The 25,774-nt window shown below is 47.0% G+C and overlaps 1 protein-coding gene across 4 annotated transcripts in view; it reads right to left on the bottom strand.

The window, feature by feature from the left end:
- Window positions 1–25,774, bottom strand: part of TBC1D14 (TBC1 domain family member 14) — a 1,472,366-nt gene that overhangs the window by 208,454 nt on the left and 1,238,138 nt on the right. For all 4 annotated transcript variants that reach the window (XM_069632000.1, XM_069631998.1, XM_069632001.1 and 1 more), the window contains 2 exons: window positions 8,524–8,595; window positions 7,887–8,015 (listed from right to left, as the gene is read on the bottom strand). In XM_069632000.1, the coding sequence (XP_069488101.1) occupies window positions 7,887–8,015; window positions 8,524–8,595 (201 nt within the window). The remainder of the gene's footprint in view (window positions 1–7,886; window positions 8,016–8,523; window positions 8,596–25,774) is intronic.

Raw genomic sequence — 25,774 nt, 5'->3', positions numbered from 1 at the left:
TGCTTGGGGTACAAATACTGGCACCCCTGTTGTTACGACAACTGATGCACTACTGTGCTTTCGAAAGGTGCCCTACCAATGTCCGAGAGATGGACCCAGCAGCGCAGCTCCATCACTTTCACCGCAATGGGAGTGCAGAACACCACCTCATATGGTCCCTGGAACCGGGGATTGTTCAACGTTGCAAATGTAAATGTAATACCTTGGCAGCAGTGGTCTAGCCGTTATATGTTCAGGATCTGTTCCCATTGTCTATGCAGCATCAGGCGTCTCCGTACCCAAAGTTCTGGGAGGTGCAATCTGTCGGGAGACATATTTAATGGCCCGAGTTTGTGTCGTCAAATACTCCCTGAATTCCTCTCCTAACACTGCTGCAGTCCTATGCGCAACAGAAACCCTTCTCACAGGGGACACAGGGGTATGCATGCGCCCAACAGTAACCACCTCATGAGGTAACTGGTGGTGGTATTTGCTTGGCTGTGTGCCTAAACTAAAAAAGGCCAGGGGCAAACAGTACACACAGTTTTTCTTCAACGTGGTGTACAGTTTAGATAACTGACTCTTGAAGAGTCCATGTATCCTCTCCACAATGCCATTGGCCTGTGGGTGATAAATTGAGCACATCCGATGCCCGATACCCAGTATTGCTGTAACATACTGAAATAACGCATTGAAGAAATGTGTGTCATTGTCGGACCTCAAAACCTTGCACACACCCCAGCGCGGGAACACTTCCCGCACCAGATACCTTGCGGCACACTTGCCATCTGGGTGCGCACATGGCCCTGCTTCCACCCACCTCGAGAAGGGACAGAACACCACAATGAGGTACCTCGATCCAATCCATTACAACGTTCCCCCATATCGGCATAGTCAATGTGTAACTCACGGTACAGCCCAATATGTCACGTAATGTCCGTAGTGCCATCTATGTGCTAAAAACATGACATGTGGTACAATGAACGAGCATATCAGTGATGCACTCCTGAATATTTGGTGTGAACCAATCCTCCTGTATATCCGCAGCTATATGGTGTTTTGAACTATGAGATGGGTAGTGCAATTGTTCAAATTCTACTGTTAGCAATTCCCGGGGGATCAGTGTCTTCCCAGAGCTCTCCTATCTCCACAGCAGATTTGTTGGGGACTGCTTATATCCTCTCCGTAACCACAATGCCTTTTCCCATTCAGGCATCCTTCGGTGAAGCTCAATAATCTGAGAGATGGGCAATGCAGTGTAAGAACTAGACGCTCGTCCATCAGTGGGGCAGTTATAACGTACTCCGTGGCTGTCTCACTTGACTGGTACGGTGCCATTTTGGCTGCCGCATTGGCGGCTCTGTTCCCCCTTGAGATTTCATCTGTCCAGTGAGTATGGGCGGCTCACTTGACGACTGCTACAGCAGATGGCGGTGATAACGCTTCTATCAGCTCCTCTAATATCACAGCATGCTGTTCTGGAGACCCATCCGCCCTCCTGAATGCCCTCCTCTTCCAAGGAGACGCGCGTGTACCCAAGTTGTAATGTACGCAGAGTCGCAATGTATCGTAACATGATGCCCGTGTAACCCTCTTAGTGCTTCAATGAGCGCCACGAGTTCTGCCGCTTGTGTGGAATAGTGTGTAGGCAACCTCTTCATAACCACCATCTTGTACTCTCCTCACACAAGTCATACCACTGCTGCCCCTGTCCACCTCTGCCCATCCTCCTGATCAATTGTGGACGACCTGTCAACGAAAAGTACCATACACTCTGTTAATGCACGATCCCTTGCTTTGGGAGCATCATCCTCCTCCCCCTCATATGTGGCACAGTGGTGTACTGTCAAGTCATCTGTTGTGGGCATATCTGGTAAAAAGGTGGCAAGATTCCCTGTGTTACACCTAACCACATGAATGTGAGGTTTCAAAATTATAATTTCATATGCAGACGACTTTGCGTAGTCAGGGTGGACTTCGACCTCTCCAAAATAGCAAACAAAGAATACTCTGCGTACGTTACTGAACACCCCATCACAATTGTGAAACATTTCTCTATAGCAAAGGCAGTGGCTGCTAATGCTTGCCCGCACGCCAACTGTCCTTGCATCACTGCATCCAGAGTACCACTGTAAAAGGCCAATGGCTTGTGGCCCATAGTGCTCTGCTGTGTCAACAGTGCTGCCATTAGCTGACCAATCGAAATGTGAAAATAATTAGAATTCCTGTGTATAATTTGGCGTGGCCAGTACGGGTGCCGAGCTGATCACTTCTTTTAAATTATCAAATTGTCTAATTGTTTCAGCCACCCACAATAACTTGTGGTCCTTCATTTTCTGTGCTTCCCTTAGAGCTTGTAAAAGTGGCCTAGTGTACCCTGCATAATCGAGGATCCAGGCACTGCAGTAATTGCACTCTACGGTACTGTACCATTATTTCACAAGGGATGCACATTTCTACGATTATTTCCCCCTCTTTGTCGTTATCCTCAAAACAATTCATCATCCGTCACCTCCTTTAGCTGTTCTGTTGGGTCTACACAGAGCACTGCGCGCCACTCACATCCATCCCTATCCACGCCTAATAGGACAATCCTTCTGGCCGGCACGACCAACTCCTGCAGGTCCAAGGATAGTATAATTTCTGCCACTACCTCAGGCGACACAGCTGGACGAAAAATGGAATCAGTGGGTACTCGCCAGCACTGCTTGGCAGTTTGAGGCACTGCCTTCACAAGCACTATAAGTAACCATGTCTGAGTCTATGGGAATCCCCGTGGACCACCAACTCCCTTGCCATTGTATGGATAACCAGCATCGCCCTTAAAGCACACATCCCAGACGTAGATCATACTACTCCATTATCTGTAAAGGATACAGTCATGTTTAACTTACTGAGAAGATCCCTACCCAGTAAACAGAAAATGGAACTCTCGCAATATAGTCTGGGCAGTTTGTTTTTCAAATTTATATATTATTTTGCTCGCCCCTGCTGTAAGCTGTGGGAGGGCCTTAATTAAATGATTCTGGTCCATTTGGGGACAAGGCACATACTGTGTCCTCCCTTCCACCATATGTATAAGGATCAGTTGCATCCTTGACCTACTTCCCATACCCTTCTTCACAATAACTCTTATTTTCACCCCTGCCATCCAGCCAGCTCCGTTCCTTAACCTGCCTCCTACCCATATACCTTCTGCTTGGGGGGTATTTTCAGCCGCCACTTCACCCCTCCCTTTGTGTTCATTTGGGTTCTCTGTGAACATGCCAGCATCCCCTCCTTTCACATTCTCTCCCAATACCGTAGTCTCTTCTCCCAAGACAATCCACCCATTGAGACTATTTTCCTTCTCAACCCCTACACGTTTTATAACTACAACGTCCATTCTAAGCAAAATGTCCCCAGTCTTCCACTCTCCCGCCCCAGTTCTTAGTGCACTTACCCGCCCCCCCCATTTCTGGGGATGTCTGTAACCTCTGTAGTTCCGCTAGCAAACATGTCAACCTATCCTGAAATTCCCTAAACCTATACTCCATCGATGCTGGTGCTTCAGGCGGGTGGGTATACAGAGGTGGGGGAGCGGTGGCATGTAATGTTGCTGACACTGTGGGGGACCCTACTTCCACGGGAGAATTCCCTACCATAGTGGGTACATAGCTTGGATTGGTGTACCCTTCTGTGGGGTATGGTGTTAAGGGATATAATCCCTTGGTAACTTACCTGCGCCCCAATGTCCCCTTCTCTCTTCCCGCACTTCTCTGTGCTTCTGCTTCATTCCCTGGATCCTCTATATCTTCAAACATATGCCAACGATTGAGGATCTCTTTTGTAAATGCTTCCCCATGTAGTTTGCTACTAAAAACGTGGCCATCTGTTCCAAGATGCTCTTACTGTGCAAGCCCTGCCCTGGACATGGACAGGGCATCCCCACCCCCCTCCTGTCTCCGCAATCCACTGCTTAGATTTCTCCACCCTGTCACGATACAATGGCAGAGCCTTGTACATGTGCTCTATTGGTGATCCTCCCCTCATGTTAGTGATGTCGATCCCTTACCAGCCCTGCAAAGCCCCTCTAATGCCCTGTGCATGCTGCTGCTTACTTGGAACAATAAACACAAAAGAATCAGCCCCCCCCACCCTTCTCTCTCACCCTTCCAGACACACTCGCTGCTCCAAGAGATCAGAAAAACACCACACTGCGACTCGCACAACTACTGCCTCTTCTAGGGCCTGCTTCTTCACCCACAAAACACTATTTGTCCGAGGGCTACTACTTATTTGAGACCACTACTTTGTATTTCCAAGAACCTCCTCTAAATATTATTCTGCCTCGTGGTACCACCTTCCCTCCCCTTTCAAGGAGGGGCTCCATTGCCTTACCTTATAATGCCTTACCGAACTGATCAGCTAATACTACAAATGTTCACCAACAATAACCCTAACCTCATCCATGCCACATCGATGACCTTGCTCTTCATGTTCTAACACCGTTCACACTTCCCCATGCATCCGCCCCCTACTTGTTCTCTCTTATAAGAGTCTACTCACATGTGCGTGTTCACCCGAACTCCTCCATCACAGGGTCCCAACACCGGCCTGCATTTTCCTCAGAGCCGTGCCCCGCTTCAAAGAGCAGAGAGGACTTTTCTTAAAATCGTGCCTAGTAGACCGCTCAGATCACGTGTTGTTTCAGGGCCTGTCGCTGTAGGTGGCCGCGGCTCCTTCTGGAGAAATGGCCTGGAAGCCTCTGCAGGTACAGGGGGCACTGGGATCACGTCAGGGTCACCAATTGAACGCAAGCCCCTGAACGCTCACGCCAGAGAAAATAAAACCCGCTGGAGAAGGAAGGCCCAAGTCGATCATGTAAGGATAACAAGGCTCAATCTCATGCACAGATGAGAGCAACAGCAAAAGAACTATGTTGCCAAGTGTTCTGCCAAAAAGAGGTACACGCAGAAACATTTAAGGCACATTATCATAATGATGCAATATATAGTACACACCCACACGGCTGATTGGATGGACTCTATACAGGGGCTGCCTTTATCCATATGGGATGGTAGTTCATTGGTCCCAGTCCAGTCCGTCCATCTTCCATCATGTGGGCGCTGCAGGGCTCATCTTCTCACGTTGAAGGTAAAAAAAAAATGAACCATAATCCTACAATACAGCTTGTTCATCACTCATACCGTACACTTGGCAGGCTTCAAAATAGACACACAGGAGGTTCCAGGGCATTCTAACCTTCACCCACAAATTTCACTCCCTCCTGCCTATAACTGCCTAGATGGATCCATCGATCGGAATTCCTAAATGCACTTAACATGCAAAGCCTTAGCTTGTTTAATAATCCAATTATACATTCAACTTGAGATCCTTCTCAGATTTAGCATTGGGGCGAGTTGATAGATTATTTTAGATTAACACACAGAGTAAAGGGGGCTGTAGTCCCATGAATTTAAATTTTCTATATTAATGACTTGGAGGGTGCATTATCATCTGCAACAAAGGATGTTTTTAAGGTTGGTGCTAATTAAGCCTAATAATAATTTCGCTGTTGTGTCCTGGGACTGAGAAAATACCTAAAAGAGAAATTTTGGTGAAAGGCTGTAAAATCCAAGAGGTCACTGAATTTTATTACCCGGCTTTAAGGTTTTCTGCAGATTGAAATTGGAGTAAACATAGAACAAGGACTTTTATACGAGTGTTACAAGTTATTGGTGGGAGATTATCGATATTCAGAAAACTTAAGGGGTTAAACCAGACAGTGTGCTGTTGTAATTTATAGAGCTAAAACACAGGGTATTCTTCATTACTGCAGTGATATATGGGGAATTAAAGCATAAGTGCAATTGAGGAATAAGATCCATCATTCCTCAAACATTTGCTTAATGTTGCCATGACAAAATCTAGGGAGCTGGCACATGTAGATTGAGGTGCCATATGTTAATGGCATTTTAGCCAATGAACCACTGGCCTTGTGGAGTGCAATTAGGGTGAATCTCACTGCATGCTTAACTCAAATAATAGAATATACGATTTCACTTTCGGTCAAGTTTGATTCCTTAAGATCTTTATGACATTATATATCTAAAACTGATAATCAACAGATGGCTCATAGTTTAACAAAATAGAAGAAGGAATAATGCATTTTGCTAGACCTCTGCTGCCAATTCAGGCCTACCTTCCTTTAAAAAACAGAACCATACCTCTTTGGGCATCTGGTCGATGTCAACCAAAACTATAATAACAGGGCCATTCTCACAGTTTCCAACTGGTGCGTTTTTTTGTGAAATAGCAAAGGGAGATCATGAGATATATTCCATTGTAATTGTAATAATGCATCAATTGACATCTCATGCTGCACATATTTTGTAGCTGCTTCGTAACTGTGATGGAAAGATACTAGTTCATTGTGCTGCAACTTTTATATCGAAGACAATGTCGGGTTGCTTCCGTTATATATTTCTAGCACGTAAATGAGAGCAAGATCAACGGTTCTAAAAGGGGGTGAATACAATCAACACTAGTGAATCATTGCTATCTATATGACCCCTCACAATAGGAAATAATCTGTATTCTTAATGTCTTTAGGCTGAAGGCACAATAGCACTTTATGTTTATATTGCTTTACAAACTGAATCTACTAACAAGATTTTTAAACTTAAGTTTCAGAACACTTTCTTGGCTTACTAATGTTCTTTATTTTTTATTATGATTTGATGAATTATATTAAAAATAAGGTAAAGTAAATTGAACTGACTAACAAGGGGTCAAACAATCAAAATACTACCCACTACTCTACCGGACAAAAGGGCACAATAAAAAGTAAAACCCTTATCAGTGTGACCGCTTGATCCCGAGGCCTCTTCTTTTAAGATTGCAGTACTTAAACAAATCTACCTTGCCCACGGTAAGATGCTGCATAACACATCTCTGAGCTTTGAATTGTGGTTCTGTACCAACCACACACCTTTACATTTATCCTCAATCACTGTTCAAGTAAATAAAATAAGTTCAAGACCCTCCTCAAGGAATAGCTGCTCCTCAACACATAGGTGTGCACCCCTTCCACTCCTCACATAACCTTGGACTGGGAGATCTGCTCCCATTGTCGCCTCTGGCTGCTCGTACATCCAATGCTGCAAAAAGTGTACCCGTTCCCCACATTGTTAGCTACTGGTAAGTCTTGTATTGATCCCATGCAATTATGACTTGTAAAGCCGACCATTGATTTGCAAAGCTAGGTCAGTGCTCAAAATACTCTAATAATAATTTATTATCACATAAAAAAATTAAAACTGCATATAGATCCACGATTTCCTTTGAAGATTTTCCTCAAGTAAGTGTTCCGACAAACGGTTTCACATTGTGAATACTCATCGTCTAGAACAGCAAAATCTGCTGAAATAGGTTTCCATCAGCAACTGTGTACACTTTCAGATTTTTATATGCCGTTCATATACCTTATTACAGTATAGAGTGTAAATATTCTATCAGTATTGGCCCAATTTCTGAGGCAACATGTTCACTTGACCGGGAGCTCTCTTAGGGACAGTGCTGGTGTTATCCTGATTACTCTGGAGAGGAGATCTTCGAATTGGATTCACATTGCAAAAAATAAATAAAAGGAAAGACTCCAGCAGAAATATCCTACTGCATACATTGTGCATGAACATTTTATTATAAAATGGAAAAAATAAACTACATAACAAAACAACAATGATCTTTAGAAAGTGATAAATAACATTTTAGGCAGCAGAGTTTGCTTGGGAAATTGGCGAAAACGGGTGTGAATAAAGTGAAAGCTCTCCATATTAGATTTGTGTACCAAATGATACTGGGATATCGTCCTAAACATAACATACTGAAAACAACTATAGCAGTAAAATGTTTTGCATACTCACAAGGCCATGGTCCACCCGAAAAAATGCCATCTGACAGGGCTTATTTAAAAGATTTGAGAAAGCAATAAAGGCATCAGCAGTGTCCAGGTTTAAAATCAACACAGCAGCAATAAACGACATGCCCTGGACCTTATGAAATCAGAAACACAATATAACATTTATCTTTCAGTTAAACCACTGTGGAAAAAGCAACAGATGTTACGATACAGCTTCATCAATTATCTGCATTTACTATCAGTATTAAACATGTATGCTGTAAAACGCAGTTTGCCAAGAATCTGATCACATGTACTATTCTAATGGGACATCTTTTGCCATCTTATCCGGGGACCGCCATCAGATAGCTAGTTGCCCACACTTAGGAAGCTGTCTGAAACTGAGCTATTGTAAAGATAGTTTGCACAAGTCACAATCTGTGAACTCTGTTCTTGGAGAGGTTTCATAGAGGATTAAGATCTTACACTTATGAAGTAGCCTAACAGCACCATGTAAACCTAACGCTGATCAAATCTCTCACTTCCAATAGTCCGCATTTAATAAAACAAAAAATAAACTATATTTCATTTTAACTTTCATAGCAAATTATTGCCACACTGGCGGAACAAAATGAATCATAAACACAAGTACTTCTACTTACATAACCGACATCTGGTCTGTAACAAGTATAGGCTCCTAAAATACTGTGCAACATGTCATGGTAGGGGCCACCCTAAAAAAGAAAATAAGTTATTTGAGTGCTCTCAAATTAGAAATATATTTGAAAGGAATGTTGAACACCAAATCCCCAATTCTCAGGAACGGCTGGACAAATTTCACTTGTTATTCTGCAGAGTTTTACACCATTCCTTCTATAAACAGGTATTTCATTTTTTTACTTCAATAATGCATGCAGGCAGTTCTGTTCAGGTATGAAGCATTTATTAAAGTATTTCAAGGTCTCTCCCTATATATATATGACATGCATTACTTACCGTAATAGCAGTTCTGATGATTGTATCTGTTTAGATTCACAGGCTGTACGTATAGTCTGACATCTAGTGGTAATCGCAGATTATTGCTTCTTTCTTTCGAAGATCGAAAGGGAACGTCGACATGAGCGGCACTGTAACACTATCCATAACTTGACATATAGTGTACCCAAAATCCCTCACGTGTCGAGGTCCCTCTGGTTGGGTTTTTTTCTGACGTGAGGGAGCCTTATAGTCTGCATGAGCGAGTACAGAAGAGAGTAGGTATAAGATGTCTATGTTCCGTCTACTTCACGAGGGGAGGAAGGGTGGGCGCATGTGAATCTAAGCAGATACAATCATCAGAAATGTTATTACGGTAAGCAATGCTTGTCTTCTAATGCTTTTGAATCGGTTTAGAATCACATGCTGTGCATAGACCAGAGATGGTGGTGGGATGTGTGAAGGAACAGTAGTAAAGAGATGTCTTAGCACCGCTTGACCCACCTGAGAATCAGACCTAGAATGTGTGTCTAGGCAGTAGTGTTGTGTAGAGGTGTGTACAGAACTCCAGGTTGCTGCTTTACAAAAGGGATTCAAGAGGAACATTTGCAATGAATACTATGGTAGCTGCTGTGCCCAGAGTAGTGTGTGCCCTAGGCGTGAAGGGCGGATCTCTCTTGGAAAGAGTAACATAGCGTGACACAGTTCACCATTCACATTGAGATGGCTGATTTAGAACAAGGTCCCCTTCTCTACCAGCTGCCACTGAAACGAAGAACTGGTTTGTTTTTCTAAGTGGCTTTGTCTTTTCCAGATAATAAATAACCGCTCTCCTTACATCTAGTGTGTGGAGCCTTCATTATGCCACGGTAGTGGGGTTTTGGAAAAAGGTGGGTAGTTCTATGGACTGGTTTACATGGAACTTTGATATAAATGTAGGTGCAAATCGTGGGTGAGTGTGCTTTGTGAATCGTGACGATTGGGTCCTGAACTGAAAGGGCCTGTAGTTCACTAACTCTCCTTATTGAGGTGATCGCCACCAGGAAGGTGGTCTTGTAGTTGAGTGCTTTAAGGCTAGCCTTGTGCATTGGTTGAAAGGGAGGTGCCATTAGTCTGGTAAGTAAAACATTCAGGTCCCATCCGGGAGCTGGGTTTGAAATAGGGCGGTGGATCCTCTTTACCCCTTCCAAAAATGCTTTAATTACTGGAATTTTTCACCAGAAAACCTTGTTTTGGGACGTGGTAAATGCCAAAAGCGCAGTTAAGTGGAATTTTAGGGGATTGAAAACCAGACCTGAATCTAACAGGTAAATTAGGTACAGGACAATATGTTTTGTTGTACAATCAAGGGGAATGGTCTCTCGATAACATGGTCAGGGAAATTTGTCTACGTTTATCACCCACCCCCCTTATTCCCCTGCTCAACAAAATAGTGCACAAGATGCACCAAGAGCCAGTCAGGATGATTCTGGTGGTCCAGATTGTGGACCCGCCAACCTTGGTTCTACCATCTCATGGCAAGGTCATGGCATCTCCAGTAGATGAAAGCTGGGTTTCGCAGGGCCTGCCGGCGTCGTCACGGTTGTTGACCGCACCGAAGCCTTAGGTGCGTGCACGCCTTGGGACGTGTTGGTAACCATGTGCTTTTTTATGGGAATGCCCTTGTGAGAGGAAAGCCCAGTTGCATGCCGGGAAGAAGGTTGCGTGGAGGGCACCGGACCGTGTGGATCGTCAGACACCAATGTTGTTTTCAGTGGGTCTGTTGGCGTTAGGTGCTTCTTCGATGTGTCAGTCGAGAAGGCCTTAGGTGGTGTGTGTGTGTCCTTGTCGCTGGGGTGTGAACTCCCTATTACAGAGCCGGTGGGTCTGTGTCGGGCCGAGGACTGGCATCTGGGAACCTGAGGGTTCTGCCAAAAGATCAATGGCTTCCAGATCGGAGCCATGGCTTCCGCTGGAATCCTCGTCATCCGAAGCGATGGTACCAACAGGGGAATGACTCTCGGCCTGCATCGCTTAGGATGCCCACCGTTTTTTATCTGCCTGTGCCTTAACGTCTTGGGACGTAAGGGCTTGCAGGACTTACAAGAACGCTTGTTGTGGTCTCCAGGTAGACACCTATTGCAACGGCGATGGGTGTCTTTCCACGGGAATTGGCAGTTACACGACGATGGACAAAATTTAGGGAGATGGCAGGCAGACCAAATAGGGAAAGAGATGGGAAAAGGAAATGCGTTCTTGAAAAAGAATAAACCTCAGGCCTCACTCTCCCTACTGTAAAGGCCTGGCCGGAGGGCCGAGGCCACGCGGTCGACAGATGTCGATCAGCAGACCAGTCGCGAGCAGTAGTGAATGTCTTCGGCGCAGGTAGTCCACAAAGCGGTCGTTAAAGAGAAGTAGTCGAAAGACTAGACAACCATAGGTCATGGGACAAAGATACAATACTGAGCAATATTAAAACTTGCGAGCTCTGCATAAGGCGACCAACTAGTTCTGAGGGACCTCGACGCGTGAGTGACTTTGGGTACACTACACGTCACATTAGGAATTGTGTTACAGTCACGCCCATGTCGACGTCCCCTTTCGATCTTCAAAACAAAGATGCAATACTCTGCGATTACCATTAGATGTCAGACTATATGCCCAGCATGTGATTCTAAGCAAATTCACAAGCATCAGAAATATATATTCATTGAAAACACTTTATTAACGGGACGTTATGGTTAAGTTGCACCAATAAAAACCTATGATATTCACTGAAAAAACGTTAAAAACTTTGTTAAAAATAGCATCAGCTTTTGCCATTACTCCTCCGCAAGAGCCACCACCACCAGCTGCAGTACCTACACAACAAAAAAAGCGCAGTACTTGCAAAGACAATGAAGAGGATCAAGAAGATGAGGTAGAGGAAATGCCTACCTCTAGCACCCAGAGAGAATCATGGGTGTGGCAGTTATTTACCACTGTTGGGAATGTACCAAAGGCTAAAGCTACCAAAGTGAAATGTACTGAGTGCAACATTGCACACAGTCACGGACTCCCTGGACAGTACTCCTACGGGACCACCTCCATGCACCGCCACACCAAATCCAACCACTGCAATGCTCGGGAGGATAGCTCAGGGGCAACGTGCTTGCCTTGGAAGCAAGAGGGACACAGAGCAACATAGGTTCGATCACCCACCGGGTCCGCGCTTAGAAACCTCTGGGTATTAAGCACATTATAAATAACCAATCATATCATATCATAAAGGTTGTTCCTTTCTTAGCAAGTAGTAGGCTGTCTTCCTCCACCTCATCTTCCTCAATCAATATTGCAACCACACAGCCTACTTCTGCGGGACACTAAATAAATAAATAAATAACCTTCACAGTTAAAAAATAGAACAATAAAAATCTTTTAGATTCCATCTACTTTACATTTCTCAGGAAAGTACATAGACTCAATAACATTTTCCAACATTTCCATTAGCATTTTGTGATATGCTAATGGGAATAATGTGACTTTCATGCACAGTTCCAGGAGTTGGAACGGAGGATAACTGCCCGCTAGCCCAAGTTATCGGCCCAAACCAAGCGAGGGCAGATAACGATGGCTCCGGATCATTATCTCCCGTTCCAGCCCCTGCAAATGACTATTCACAAGGTGTCGTCACTTCTCCCAGGAGGGAGCCCTTTCCACTTTTGGAGTGATAAGGAAAGGTCCCAATGATGAAGACGGGTTCATGTTGCACACGCCATATTTGTGACTGGGGGTGCAGCGAAGCATTCGCAATGGTGTAATTTCATATGTATGCAGTGTAGTTAAATTTAAATGGAATATGTTACTTTAAGTGTTACTTTCTGCTCAGGGCGCTAGAGAGCCACCCAAGATGGCCGCTTCCTGCGAGAGCTCCGTGGGGCTCTAATGAATCCTGCAACATCGATGCTCCTGTGATGGTTGGAATGACCCATCCTACAGCTGTGCACATTCATGGAGCTTCACTGATCATTTTGAGATAAATCTCGACCCAGACGCCTGCCCACAGCCCGAGATAATCGCTCCCAGATCTGAGGCCTGCTGGCTGATGGATTGAGTGGTCGCGGCCCCTGCGTGTGTGCGGAGCGGCGGGGGCGGGCACTTGGCGGGAGTCTCGGTGACGGGACCAGGAGCAGCGCCGTGCAAGCAGGTGGACGTGTGCATACTTGCACCCGTGAGACAAGGTGGTCTCCGTCCCCCATGGCGGCCCGCCGCGAGGGCGGAGGAGCGACGAGTCGGGGTGCCGGAGTCCCGGGACTGCCCAGGTAGGAGCAGACTGAAGCACGGGCGGAACTGCCCTGTCCCGCCGCCGGACATGGCATAATCCGCACAGCCCCCGCCAACGGCTGACCGCGCTGTGGCGCAGACCTGGTGTGCAGCGCGGGGGAGCAATCCACGCTCAAGGCCGCTTCCTAGAAACCTGAGGCACGACACGCGTCCCGGTGAGGCCTCCCACGGTGCCCATCCATTCAGCTACAGGTGCGGAGAGACCTGGTTCAGTTAACCGGATATCTGAAAGCTAGTAAATCCCGGCGGCATTGATCCTGGGAACAAGAAGCTGCAGCCGACCCGAGGTGGCTGGGCCTAGACGCTCTGATACACGCCGCATGACCCACGGGCACGCATCCCCCTGCTGACTGCGCCGTGTGCCGCAGCCCCTTGGCGCAACTGGTATAGAAAGCCTGTAGCAAATACTGGCATACAAACTCCTCCAAAACAGCCGCAGTTACAGTAGTGCGGCTGGGTAAGCAGCAGTGTGCCGTGCAGGCCCCACGCTCGGTGCATGGACTCTCCGCATCAATTACCGAAGGCATCGTGCTAACATCCGGGAAAGTACGCGGTGGGCCTACCAGGCACTGCCATAAACCAAGACAGTCGCAACTGAGCCGGGCTCCACGAACACTCTCCCCAAGCTATCATGGGGAAAGTAGATAAGAACCAGAAGAAACTGACTTTCGAAGCCAGCTCACAGGCCAAGCCCACAACCAGCAGCAGACCCAACTCCCCGCCACCCGACACGATGTCAACCGAAGACCAGGCCCCGCATCTGGATATAAGGGAGATTCTGATGGACCTAAAAGCTGGTATAAGCGGCCTGGGATGCAAGCTGGACACCCTATCGACGAAGGTAGACCAGCTTCAGCACAGGCTAGACAAACAAGCCGATCGACTCGACAATGGATTTGGAGGGCCGCTCCCGCAGGAACAACATCAGGATCATAGGGATGAGGGAGCGACAAATCCCAGGTAAAATGGAAGACTTTGTGGAACAGATCTGCATATCTCTCTTTGGTAGAGAAACGCTGTCCCAGCTATTTGTGGTAGAAAGAGCGCACAGAATCCCGAACACTAGACCGGCGCCCGGCACGCACCCTAGACCAATCATTGCAAGACTTTTAAACTACAAAGATTGCGACGCCATGCTCAGGGCAGCCATAGATAAGGGGAAACTTCAATACGATGGCGACTCCATTCAAATCTTCCCAGATTTCTCACAGGCGGTGCAAACGCAGAGGAGATCCTTTACAGCAGTCAAGCGACGCCTACAGGACAATCAGATCCTTTATTCCATGCTATATCCAGCGAAACTGCGTATCCAACATGAGGGGAAGGCCCAATTCTTCAATACCCCCGAAGAAGCCAATGACTACCTGGACCGGACTAGCTGCAGACACGGAGGGAACAATCCGAGACCCCGTCGGGAAGAGCGAGCGAGAAGAGACCCTCCGTAATCTACAATCCCAGTAATGGGCGGTTGTGACCAGCACGCCTCCTTCTTCCATGCTCAATGCACATCACAGGAACAAAACTATGTCGCTATAGGAAGCCCGGTACCCTCTTGGCAGGCTACTAGTGCCCCTAGCGCGCTATGCTTGCAACTCTGTTCTATATCGGGGGATTACTCCGGGCCAGTTGGGGGTTGCCCACACAAGGGAGGGACACGGGCCAGACGCAGCCGCTTTACTCACCCCGCTCTCATTCTGCAACGTTGATGATATATAACTTTGATAACCTGGAAACCAAGCCCACTAGTCACTCCAATACTTCAAGGCACATTATCACTCTGTAACGCTCACCTGATTCCCACGGAGGCGCAGGTCTGGCTTCGAGTGCTGATGCTTCTTCAATGGTGAAGTGCAGGACTCTGAAGATGGACAGGAAGGGCCCTCTACTCTGGCTTCTCCGGCTCGCAGGAATATTCCCCTGTGCGTGAAAAGGGAGTATTACTTACTGACTGAGTTATGCTCAAGCCTCCCACTCTCTTTCAACCCTCCACGATACCCTTCTACGATTCCCCGTGAAGTCTCACCTTAGGGTCAGGAAGGATGAGCTCTCCATCCTGCTTCAGATGCAGGGGCGCGTTGAAACCCAGTTACTTCACTGGATTGAGGATTGATGGGAGTTCAGGTAAGCTTGACTATTCAGGTAAGGCTCTGTAAAAGTTCTGTTGCAAGTTCAAAAGTCCAAGCTTAATAATAATGTTCATTGTCTTATTGCAGCAAGCGCTAATGCTTATGTCTTTTTTCCCCTTAGGGACCGTGGTTCGGAATGCCGGAGATATGGCGCCGACCCGAAGTGAAACATGCAGTTCCAGTTCCAGTAAATGGCAGGTTAGTTCTGGATGAGCGCTCGGGAACTGTCTTTGCATACGCTCATTCAATGTCTTTGTCTTTTTTCCCCATAGGGGTCGGGGTCCGAAAAATGCCTGGAAGCGGCAAGACCCGAAATGAAATGGGAATGACCCAACAGGTAAGTCTTATTCCCTTCCTTCTCTCACCTCTTATTCTTGTCTTTTTCTCTAGGCTCTGGGAAGTGGCTGTGTATCCGGATGATCGCTGCTGAAGATGGAGGCACCCAGGAAAGGTGAGTGAAATGCAGCGCTGCAGCGATCGTAACAAAATGCTTTTAAAAATGATGTCTTCCTTTTCAGGATCGTCGGTGTGATGTCTCCGTGGTGCAGATTTAGCTGGTAAGGTCTCTTGTCTCCCTTTGCAGGTGACCCAGGATGCTGACAGGCGTGGCTGAAGTCCAGATGCAGGAGCTGACACGGTGAGCGTCCAGCTGCGAGGAGCAGAACAACGCGAAGCGTGAGTTGCTGATCGGGTGTGGTTTAAATAGCTTTGGGAGAAGTTCCAAGTGTGTATCCTTCCTCCGATCAGGTATGTATCCTTCCCCGACCACACCCGGGTGGAAAGTAGTCCCACAGGTAAAGTAGTTCCATTCAGGCCTCAAGAGGGCCTGGATGTGGCAGCATGGTCTGCATCAGGTAAGTGCACATTAAAACACTTGAACACATGTCTAGCTTTATGAGCCTGGCGCCTAAGGCGCCAGGACAGAGGTCCAACATGAGCCTGGCGCCTAAGGCGCCAGGACTGCGTCCAAAGGGCCCCAGCTTGGGCCCGCTGGCACTCCCCTGGGGAAAATGATGCCTGCCTCTGGGGTTGCTGGGTCAGACCTGGCTCCTTGGAGGTAGGCATCATGACACACTTTCACGTCCTGACAGGCGAGAATCCACCCGGCCTTCGGAATGCCAGCCATAACATTTAGAATAGCCACCTGGAACATCCGTGGGGGCAACCAGCCGACAAAGAACAGGAAAATCCTTCAATGTCTCAGTAGGCATAAGGTTAACATCACCATTCTCCAGGAAACCCATCTCCTGCCGGCATCGGAATCACAGTGGGCCAAGTCCTGGGGTTGTCACAGGTACTTTTCATCGTACTCGTCCTTTGCCAGAGGGGTCGCCATTCTGATTGATAGGAGAACAAACTTCAGTCTCATTGAATCGGTGAAGGACACTGAGCGTCGGGGCCTGCTGGTGAGGGGAATAATTGCAGGGAAAGAAGTGGTGATTGTAAATTCCTACGCTCCCAACACTGATGGACCTGACAATTTCAACTGGGTGATGTCCGAACTAGGGAGGTCCAACGCAGGAACAATCATATGGGGTGCTGACCTCAACACACCGATGGACCCTACTCTGGACAAATCCCATAACACCACTGGGAATCGGTCAAAAGCCAGTAGTCAAGTTCGCGAGATATGTCAAACTTTTGACCTGTCTGACACATGGCGGCATCACAACCGAGATGCGAAAGACTTCACATTCTACTCGCCCGTTCACAACACCAGCTCCAGGTTAGATTACATCATGGCCTCTACCCATTGTCCGTTTGCCTGGGGAACGAGCCAAATCCTACCACGCACGCTCTCCGACCACTCAATGGTCACACTTGACGCCTCCATGGTGGGCGCAGCAGTCCCCGGACTGAACTGGAGATTCAAGCAGGGTGCGCTTTCGGACACTGTCTTCGCCGAAGTACTGCGTGAGGAAATAAAATCCTTCATTGAGAGAAATCAAGGCTCAGTCAAGGCGACCAGCATCATCTGGGAAACGCTAAAGTGCTTTGTGCACGGAATATGTTTGGGTAAGGAAAACAGTGTACTGAAGCTGATCCGCAGTGAACTCTCCGACAGCGAGACCTGTCTGAAGGATCTAGAAATGAAGACTATCTCAACTCCAAGCCCGCAAATCCAGGCAGAACTGAAGCAGGAGCTTCAGAGGTTCAGGGAAACAGCCGAGAGAGAGCTAAAATTCCTAGGGCGGAAACACCAGATCCGACAATATGGAGAGGGTCAGAAGCCAGGAGCCCTGCTCGCCCGATTACCATCGGTGGACAAAGCCCCGACCCGGGTGGAATGTGTTAAAGACGCACGAGGGCAGCGTGTCTATGCAGAATTGGACATCGCCAAGGCATTTCGGGACTTCTACCAGGACCTGTACAGCTCTAGAGGCAATTCGGACTCAATCTCTGCAAGAATACCTAGACAACACTGAGCTGTACTGGGTGGAAGCAGACCTACGAGAACCTCTTAATGCTCCGATAACGACAGACGAAATACTAGAAGCAATAAAATCCCTCCCGAGCTCCAAGGCACTAGGTCCAGATGGACTTACAGGAGAGTTTTACAAGGCCTACGCAACTTCCCTTGCCCCTCTCTTGCTACGCGAATCCATTGAAAGCGGATGCCTTCTCCCAACACTACGGGAAGCCAATATTCTTTTACATAAAGTCGGCAGACCCGCTGACGATTGTGCATCCTATAGACCAATTTCTTTGATCAACCTAGACAATAAAATCCTGGCCAAAATTCTTGCATCCAGGCTCCTCCCCCTTATGCCAGCACTAGTGATTGGAGACCAAGCCGGATTTATCCCAGGGCGCAACACCACCTATGGCATCAGGCGTCTGTTTGGCGTCATGGAGGCCCAGGACCCATCGCAACAGGCAAATTGACTCTGTGGAATGGCCATTCATGTTAGCAACGCTTAGACAAACGGGTTTTGGCAACTTCTTTATTAAATTGGTGTCATTATTGTATAACAGCCCCCGATCCTATATTACACTAGGGAACACTAGATCCACATGCATTTCACTTGAACGCGGAACGAGGCAGGGATGCCCACTTTCAGCTTTGATCTTTGCTCTCATTATGGAACCCCTGGCTTCCAGACTACGCGAATTCCAAATACACAGAGGCCTTAAATTAGGCCCCCACAAATTGATTGTCTCCCTCTATGCTGACGATGTTATATTATTTGTCAGCAATCCCCAGGAGAACCTTAACCCAGTTATGCGGGAGGTATTAAGATTTGGGCAAATGTCAGGATTGAAAATCAATCACTCTAAATCTGTGATATTCCCCCTGACCCCTCACACGGTGCAATTTGCTGATGACCTTTAAATGGGAGAACTCAGGGGTACGCTACTTAGGTATATTTATGTCACGTAACCATCACGAGACATATAAGGACAACTAAGTCTCCACGCTCACCTCCATTCAGGAAAGGGTACACAGGTGGAAAACGCTCCCACTAACGCTGTGGGGCAGGACCTCTCTTACGAAGATGGTCATACTCCCCAAGCTTCTGTACTTGTTTACCAACATCCCTTTACTCCTCCCCAAATCCTTCCTCCTGAAAGTCAAGGCTGCAGTCCTGGAGCTGCTATGGGCCGGTAAACCGGCGCGTGTGGCTTACGACACCCTAGTTCTGCCGACATCAAAAGGAGGCATGGCGCTCCCAGACATTGAGAAGTACTATTGGGCATCTCAGGCACAGTTTCTAAGCCACTGGTACACGATCCACTCCGTGCGTCCACACGTACAGGTGGAGCATGCTCTGGCCTCTCCCGACTTGCTCAGTGCCGTTATCATTAGTCAAATCCCAGTTCCGTACAACACTCTAAATACAGTCTGGAAGAAAATGGCTGCTAAGTATGGGGTGACCGTGAGATACTCCCCTTTGCTACCGATCAGGTTCATCCCGGGTGTTCCGCTCACGAATGAAAAAGTATTTTTAATATGGGCCGACAAGCTTAACATTCACTCCTTCGGTGATGTCTTCCCAGGAGGCACCTTCCTAACGCCTCAGATGGCCAAAGAAAGGGGCGGAAGCACCTCACTTGATATCTTTCTTTATTTCAGACTGCGCTATACCCTGCAACAAATACTGCCCTCTTTTCCCGAACAACCCCCTACATGGGATATGCTGCACAAAACCATCCAAGCCGCGGGAGAGGGGAGGCTGGTCTCAGCACTTTACAGGTCCCTGGTGGCAGACACCGGGTCACCCAATGCCAGAACTCAACAAAGATGGGAATCGGCATAGAAAAAGTCGCGGTGAATACACGATATAAACTAATACACTTTAATTATGTGCACCAAACGTATTACACCCCTGCCAAGAAACATCGACATCACCCTGAAGTATCGGCCCAATGTGAACGTTGTACAGCGGCGCATGCCGACTTTTTCCACCTGGCATGGGACTGCCCCGGAATCCAGCGGTTCTGGGCCTCAGTCCTGCAGATCGTCGCCGATATTATTGGGGAACAAGTAGCTCCGCTACCGTTGGCGGCCCTCCTCGGCCTCACAAAATACTTACGTCCCGCATCCCGCAGACTAGCAGCTCTCCTCCTGGTGCTGGCCCGTAGGCATATCGCTATGGCCTGGAGCCGGGGCCCCTTACCCAAAATTGAAGATTGGAAAAAAGACATTACCTATTGTCAGGATGTAGAGAGCGAATTTATAAGAACTCTACCACTGCATGCCCGACCCCCCAACATCTGGGGGCCGTATATTACATATCTGCTAAACAGCGCAGCTCCTTCCGCTACTGAGAGCTCCTGACTCCGAAACAGACCTGTGAGATTGTAAGACACTATATATTTGTGCCTTAATGGTGATTGACAATTAACCAGGAAAGTCCTGATGCTTGTTGTTGTGGACATGAGTGGGGTGGGGCGGCTCCGTGGTCGAACCCGTGAGCGGGAAATGTTATGTTTTCTTTTCGCCTTATTCTATTCCTTTCCTTTCCCTGCCCTTTTTTTATTTCGTCCCTCTTCTCCTCTCTGTTTCGCCGTGTTACGTTAACGCACCCTGATGGTGTGCTTGTGTTTTTTTCTTGTTGTTCTGAAAATTTCAAAAATAAAGTTTTAAAAAAAAGTGTTACTTTCTGCTCAAGTTGATACAGATTATATTTGCACACCCGTAGAAAGACAAATGCCAAAACCACCATATGAAATATAAAACATGATCCAGTTATAATGTGCAATGAAGTGTCTAGAGGCTGGGCGGCGAGGAGTTTTCATAATGTACATTCGAGGAAGTGGACCTGTCATGAAGGACCCACTGTAAAGAAGAGACCATATTTATTAAGCATGCATGCACACTGAGATACATACACAGGGAGTTCATACATCTTTATGTAGTGGGCTTTTATGAATTCATTAAAACTCTGCAGTCAGCACTTTGCGCTGTGAATTTTAAGTGACTGGGAAAATCTAGTTCTGCAACGTTGGAGGCTGGAGGAGTAATGATTAACCGAGCAGATGGGCATCTAGCAACTGACCAATGGTTTATGGCCTGGTAGTTTCGCAGAAAGCAGATGTAATTTCTTTGAAGTGCATGAGAACTTGCAGAGAGGTGCAGCCATTTGTTTTGGCCAACAAACATGGGGTGAGGTGATGTTCGAGGCCAGAGTGACAGATACTCAGGGGTTTTTAATTGTTTTCTCAGGATGTGCTGTGCATGCTAAAATGGTAGTCATTTAAATTACAGTGCTCTGGGACACCAGTAAAACTGGGGTTGATGAGAAGGACAGTTCAAAGGGTACCTGATTATTCAGCTCTCGCTCGCATGTTGTTTTAAGTATCCGTGCAAACCATGTGCAAATCACATTTAGGATTAAGCGGTCTCTGACCAGTTGTGACTTGTAATGAATTATGTTTGTATACAAATGTTTACATTTTTCTTTTTTTTTTGCATTTATTTCAGCACTGAAAACCCTCGGGCAGCTAGGCGCTAGTTACAAGTTACAAAAAGAGCAAAGTGCATTAGGTATAGAGCAAGAACAACCAAATGGTTATAACATAAACAAAGTATAGGTGCAGAGTCTGGCAAAGCCTCACCTCATGAAGTAGGGGACTACTTCGGGCAAGCACAAAAGCAGATGAGTCACAATCGGTATAAAAAAGGTCAAAATCGGTAGTTATAGTGAAGTAAAGTTCATATACAGCACACGGCTAAGTGCGGTCCAAAATCTGTGATTACAGTAAAATAAAGTTCATATGCAGCATATGGCTAAGTGTGTGTCAAAATCGGAGGTTACAGTAAAATAAAGTTCATGGTTACAATAAAGTGAAGTTCATATGCAGCACAAGGCTGGATTCGGGTCAAAATGGGAACGATCGCACATAAGGGGTCGGAGACAATAGGTTTCGCAACAGAGGGGATTTGCAGAGCGACGATGAGCCTTGCATGGACGTGGAGGAAAAGTTGGGTGGATGTGGGAATCAAAGGGTGCTAGGGATACACAGCCATGTGTTTCCAATATCTATAAGGGGCTGAAGCACCTCTTAGCTCTGTCGGATCGGCATCCATGGAAGACATGGAAAGACAGGAACTGCAGCCCTAGAACCGTGACTTTGAGCAGGGCCCGGCTTTGCCTCCCGGCTTAGTGGCGTTTCTCCATTTGTTGTCGGTATTACCCAACCAGGTCGCAGCATAGTGCCTCGGTTGATGGTAGATGGCAGGCAGGATCGAAAGGCTACGCAGCGGCCATCTTCAAAGTGGGTTTCGGTCCATTTAAAGTCAATGCAGGTCCTTGTATGAATATTAGAGACTGGTTGTTCTTGGGCTCATCTTGTTGCTGGAGTGTTCTCCACGACCTACCACAGACAAATACTAAAAAGGGGTGTGCTATGAATATGATCTAAAGATGGTAGTTAAAATATCAATGACCAATGAGAATGGAGGACATGGAGAAAGATGGGATTTCTTTGTATAGGTTTTGTCCAATCATGTATGGGGGTAGATTGCAAGCAAATATATGGGAATGTTTTAACTGTTACAAAAATGTACATAATGCGTCAACCTATGTGGTTTGGGGAGATGAGTTAGTTTGACTCGACAGGGTCATCTAACTCCTCCCCGGAAGATTGTACAATAAACTTTACGTACAAACGTGCACTCGTTCCTTAAGTGGTGGGCCCGCTTGGGTTAAGGCGATTAGGGGACCAACCATACATTTGTCGAGCCAGCCAGGAGTCCAGGCTTTCCGAGACTTTGGGGGTCACCTGTACGCACAACTCGGCTGCATGGTGAAAAAGAGGTTGACAGGTGCCATATTGATTAAAGGCCTATCTGTTCCTCAGAGTAGCGTGGCCCAGCTGTGCAGGGTGAATTGTCAGAGCACCACATCAGAGCGCTTCAGTTTCACGTGAATGGACGTTTGGGGGTAAAGTAAGAGGGGAAACACAGTACTTTGTATTATCTTGCATGATGCAGACATTTACTTAATGTCTACTGTTTCTTTTATGCCTCCCTCCAACAAGCCTACCCCGCTCCATTCCCTTGCTCTTTGTTCATTGGAGGTATTTCCTCATCTGTGTCCTCGCGAGATTCTTCGCTCGAGCCCCCTTGGATAGGACCCCAGAGGGTGGCCACAAAGTGTTTACAGGCTGTTAGGGTTTCCGCTTCTTCCTCTCCCCCTTTGTTAGCCGCCTCACTCCACACAACTGTTTCAGCTTCGGACCATTTACGGAGATCAGCCTACCAGACCTCCACCTTGGGTCTGTTAGGTGCTTTCCACCCCGTGGCTATCCTGCGCCAGTATGTGGGCCAGGTCTCTAAGTTTGCTGACATGTTTCAATTGGCATGGCCTAGGGAACCCTTCCACCATACATGCCCATATCGAGTCTATATTCAGTTTAATCTCTCTCTCGTTCAATCTTTGGGCCACTTCTCCCCAGTACCTTCTTATTTCGGGACATGCCCAAAACATGTGTATCAGCCCAGCATTCTCCTCCCCACATTTAAGACATGTTTGTGGTTCCGCGCCTTTAAATCGTAAAATTCTCAGGGGGTGTCATGTATGCTCTATGGGTTATATACAGTTGTATTGGTTGTAGCCTCGCATTTCTAGACACGTTTTTGTGATACCCTTGTACCCTTTCCCAGAGCCCATCCGTCATTGGTTCTCCGGCTTCCTCCTCCCCTTCCTGTCTCAGCTGTGTCACCTCCCTTCCCACTCTTGACATCAATAGTTCATATATCAGGGAAACCTAGTGTCCACCTTCTGCGATACCATAGAGTGTTTCAATGGCTATGTCTGGTTGCTCCTCTAGCGTTATTTCAGACCATGTCTCCTTCACTTTTCGTGCTAATCTGTTGTGGGTTATATGTTGTCCCAGATGCGCATCGAATCCCTTTATCGCCCCCTCTTGCCATATATCGCCCATTGTTACAATCCCCACCGGCTCCCAGTGTTTACGGATCGATTTCCTTAGTTGGCCGTCTCCTCCAGTTAGTGTCACTAATGGCACTTGCGGGGAATATGGGGTCAGATTGTTTTTGGACTGGCACATTTTACGCCATGCTTGCCATCCTAATACCAGCATACCTGAGCTCTTTCCTATCTCACGTTTAGGAAGCCAGATCCATTATTTTAGGAAGTACAGGGCACATTCGTGTCCCAACAAACTGGACTCTGCTGTAGAGTCTTCAGATAGCCATTCAGCTACGTATCTCAGTTGGCTGGCCAGGTCATAAATCTCAAAATTGGGTAGATTAATGCCCCCTTTATCGTATGTATTTTGCAATTTCCATAGGGCTATCCTATTTCTTGTGTTAGCCCATAGAAATTCTCTGCATATGCCTTGGAGTTTATTGAAGAAGCGCCTCGGTATGGTATACGGTATGTTCCCAAAGAGGTGCAGTAGTCTGGGTAATACCACCATCTCAGTAGTACCCCCCTCCCCATCATGGCTAGGGGGAGTTAAGTCCAGAACTTCATACTATTAACACCATTCGTTAGCTCTTTTTCTGTGTTATTTGTATGTTCTGCCTCTGTTGTGTGATACATGTTGATTCCCAGGTATCTAAAGGCATCTGTCACCCAGGGTCCTGGCAGTACTGGTAGCTTGTCGTGTGGGACCCCTATATACCGTCCTAGGGGGAATATACAGGACCTTTTAGGGTTTACTGCGATACCTGAGAGCGATGCGAAGCGCTCCAGTACCTCAAGGATATATTGTACGTTTTCTTCTGGATACTTCAGGTATAGTAGCATATCGTCTGCATACAGCGATATTAGGTGCGGTCCCTCCCTTGTATAGATCCCCACTTCCTCATATTGTTGTTTCAGGTATATCGCCAGAGGTTCTAATGCTAGGATGTACAACATCATGGAAAAGGGGCATCCCTGTCTAGTGCCTCTACTAAGCTGCCATCTTTCCGAAATGACCGCTCCGTTCTAACTCTGGCTAATGGTGAGCTATATAGTAATTCCACCCATTTCAGGTACCCTGGTCCCATCCCATTTTCTTTCAGGATTGCCAACAACCACGCCCATTTGACCGAGTCGAAGGCCTTTACTGCATCTCATGACACTATAGCTAACTCCTGAGGCCCCCTTGGGCTGCTCTATGACGTGGTGTAGCCTTCTAAGGTTATTGGATATGCTTCTATGTGGAACATATCCAGTCTGATTGGGGTGCATCAACCTACCAATGACCTCCTTCATCCTGTTTGCCAACACGGGTGTAAGGATTTTGCTGTCCTGGTTCCGCATTGACAACTGTCTATACGATCCGCAGTCTGTACCTGGCTTGTTGGGTTTGAGGAGTGGGATGATGATCGCTTCTCTGAGGGATTCCGGCAGTGTCCCCACCTCGCAAGCTTCATTTAGCATTAATAATAACGGGGGGAGCACTTCATTCTTATACGTTTTATAGAATTCACTAGGGAGACCATCTGTGCCTGGAGTCTTGCTAGTTGGTAATTGCTCCACCACCGCCTCTAATTCTTCTAGTGTGATCGGGGCTAGGTTTTCTCGGTCTTCGGCGCTATTTTCGGTAGGCCGATATCCTCCAAAGTTTCTGCTATTTCCCTCTCATTCCCCCGCACAGTGTCACTATACAGTTACTTCTAGAATTCGAGAAACCCTTCATTCATACCTTCTTGGGTATCCAATATTGGTCCGCCCTCTCTCCGTATCTCTCTGATTGTTGGCCTGGGAGTCTCGCTTTTATATAGCCAAGCCAATAAGCTTCCCTGTTTGTCCCCCTCAGCATGTTGCCTCTCCGTGTATTTTTTGTAATTTAAATTACACAATCTCTCCCAGTGTCCCATACATTCCTGCTGTAGTTGGGTGCTGGGAATGGTTTCCATTATTTAATAATGTCTGTAGTTGCTCCTCCGCGTTCCGTAGTTGTAGTATACCCTCCTGTAGTCCCTTGGATTTGGCTATTGCTGCTCCTCTAACCACTACCTTGAATGCCTCCCACAGGGTCCCAGTTGACTTTACACTTCCCGTGTTAATTCGTAAATATTCTGCTATTTCGCTTCTGAGGTCTTCTC

Source organism: Ambystoma mexicanum, chromosome 6q (genome assembly GCF_040938575.1).
Source record: "Ambystoma mexicanum isolate Mex_15411 chromosome 6q, UKY_AmexF1_1, whole genome shotgun sequence".
Lineage (NCBI taxonomy): Eukaryota > Metazoa > Chordata > Amphibia > Caudata > Ambystomatidae > Ambystoma > Ambystoma mexicanum.
This window is presented reverse-complemented; position numbering and strand designations above follow the sequence as displayed.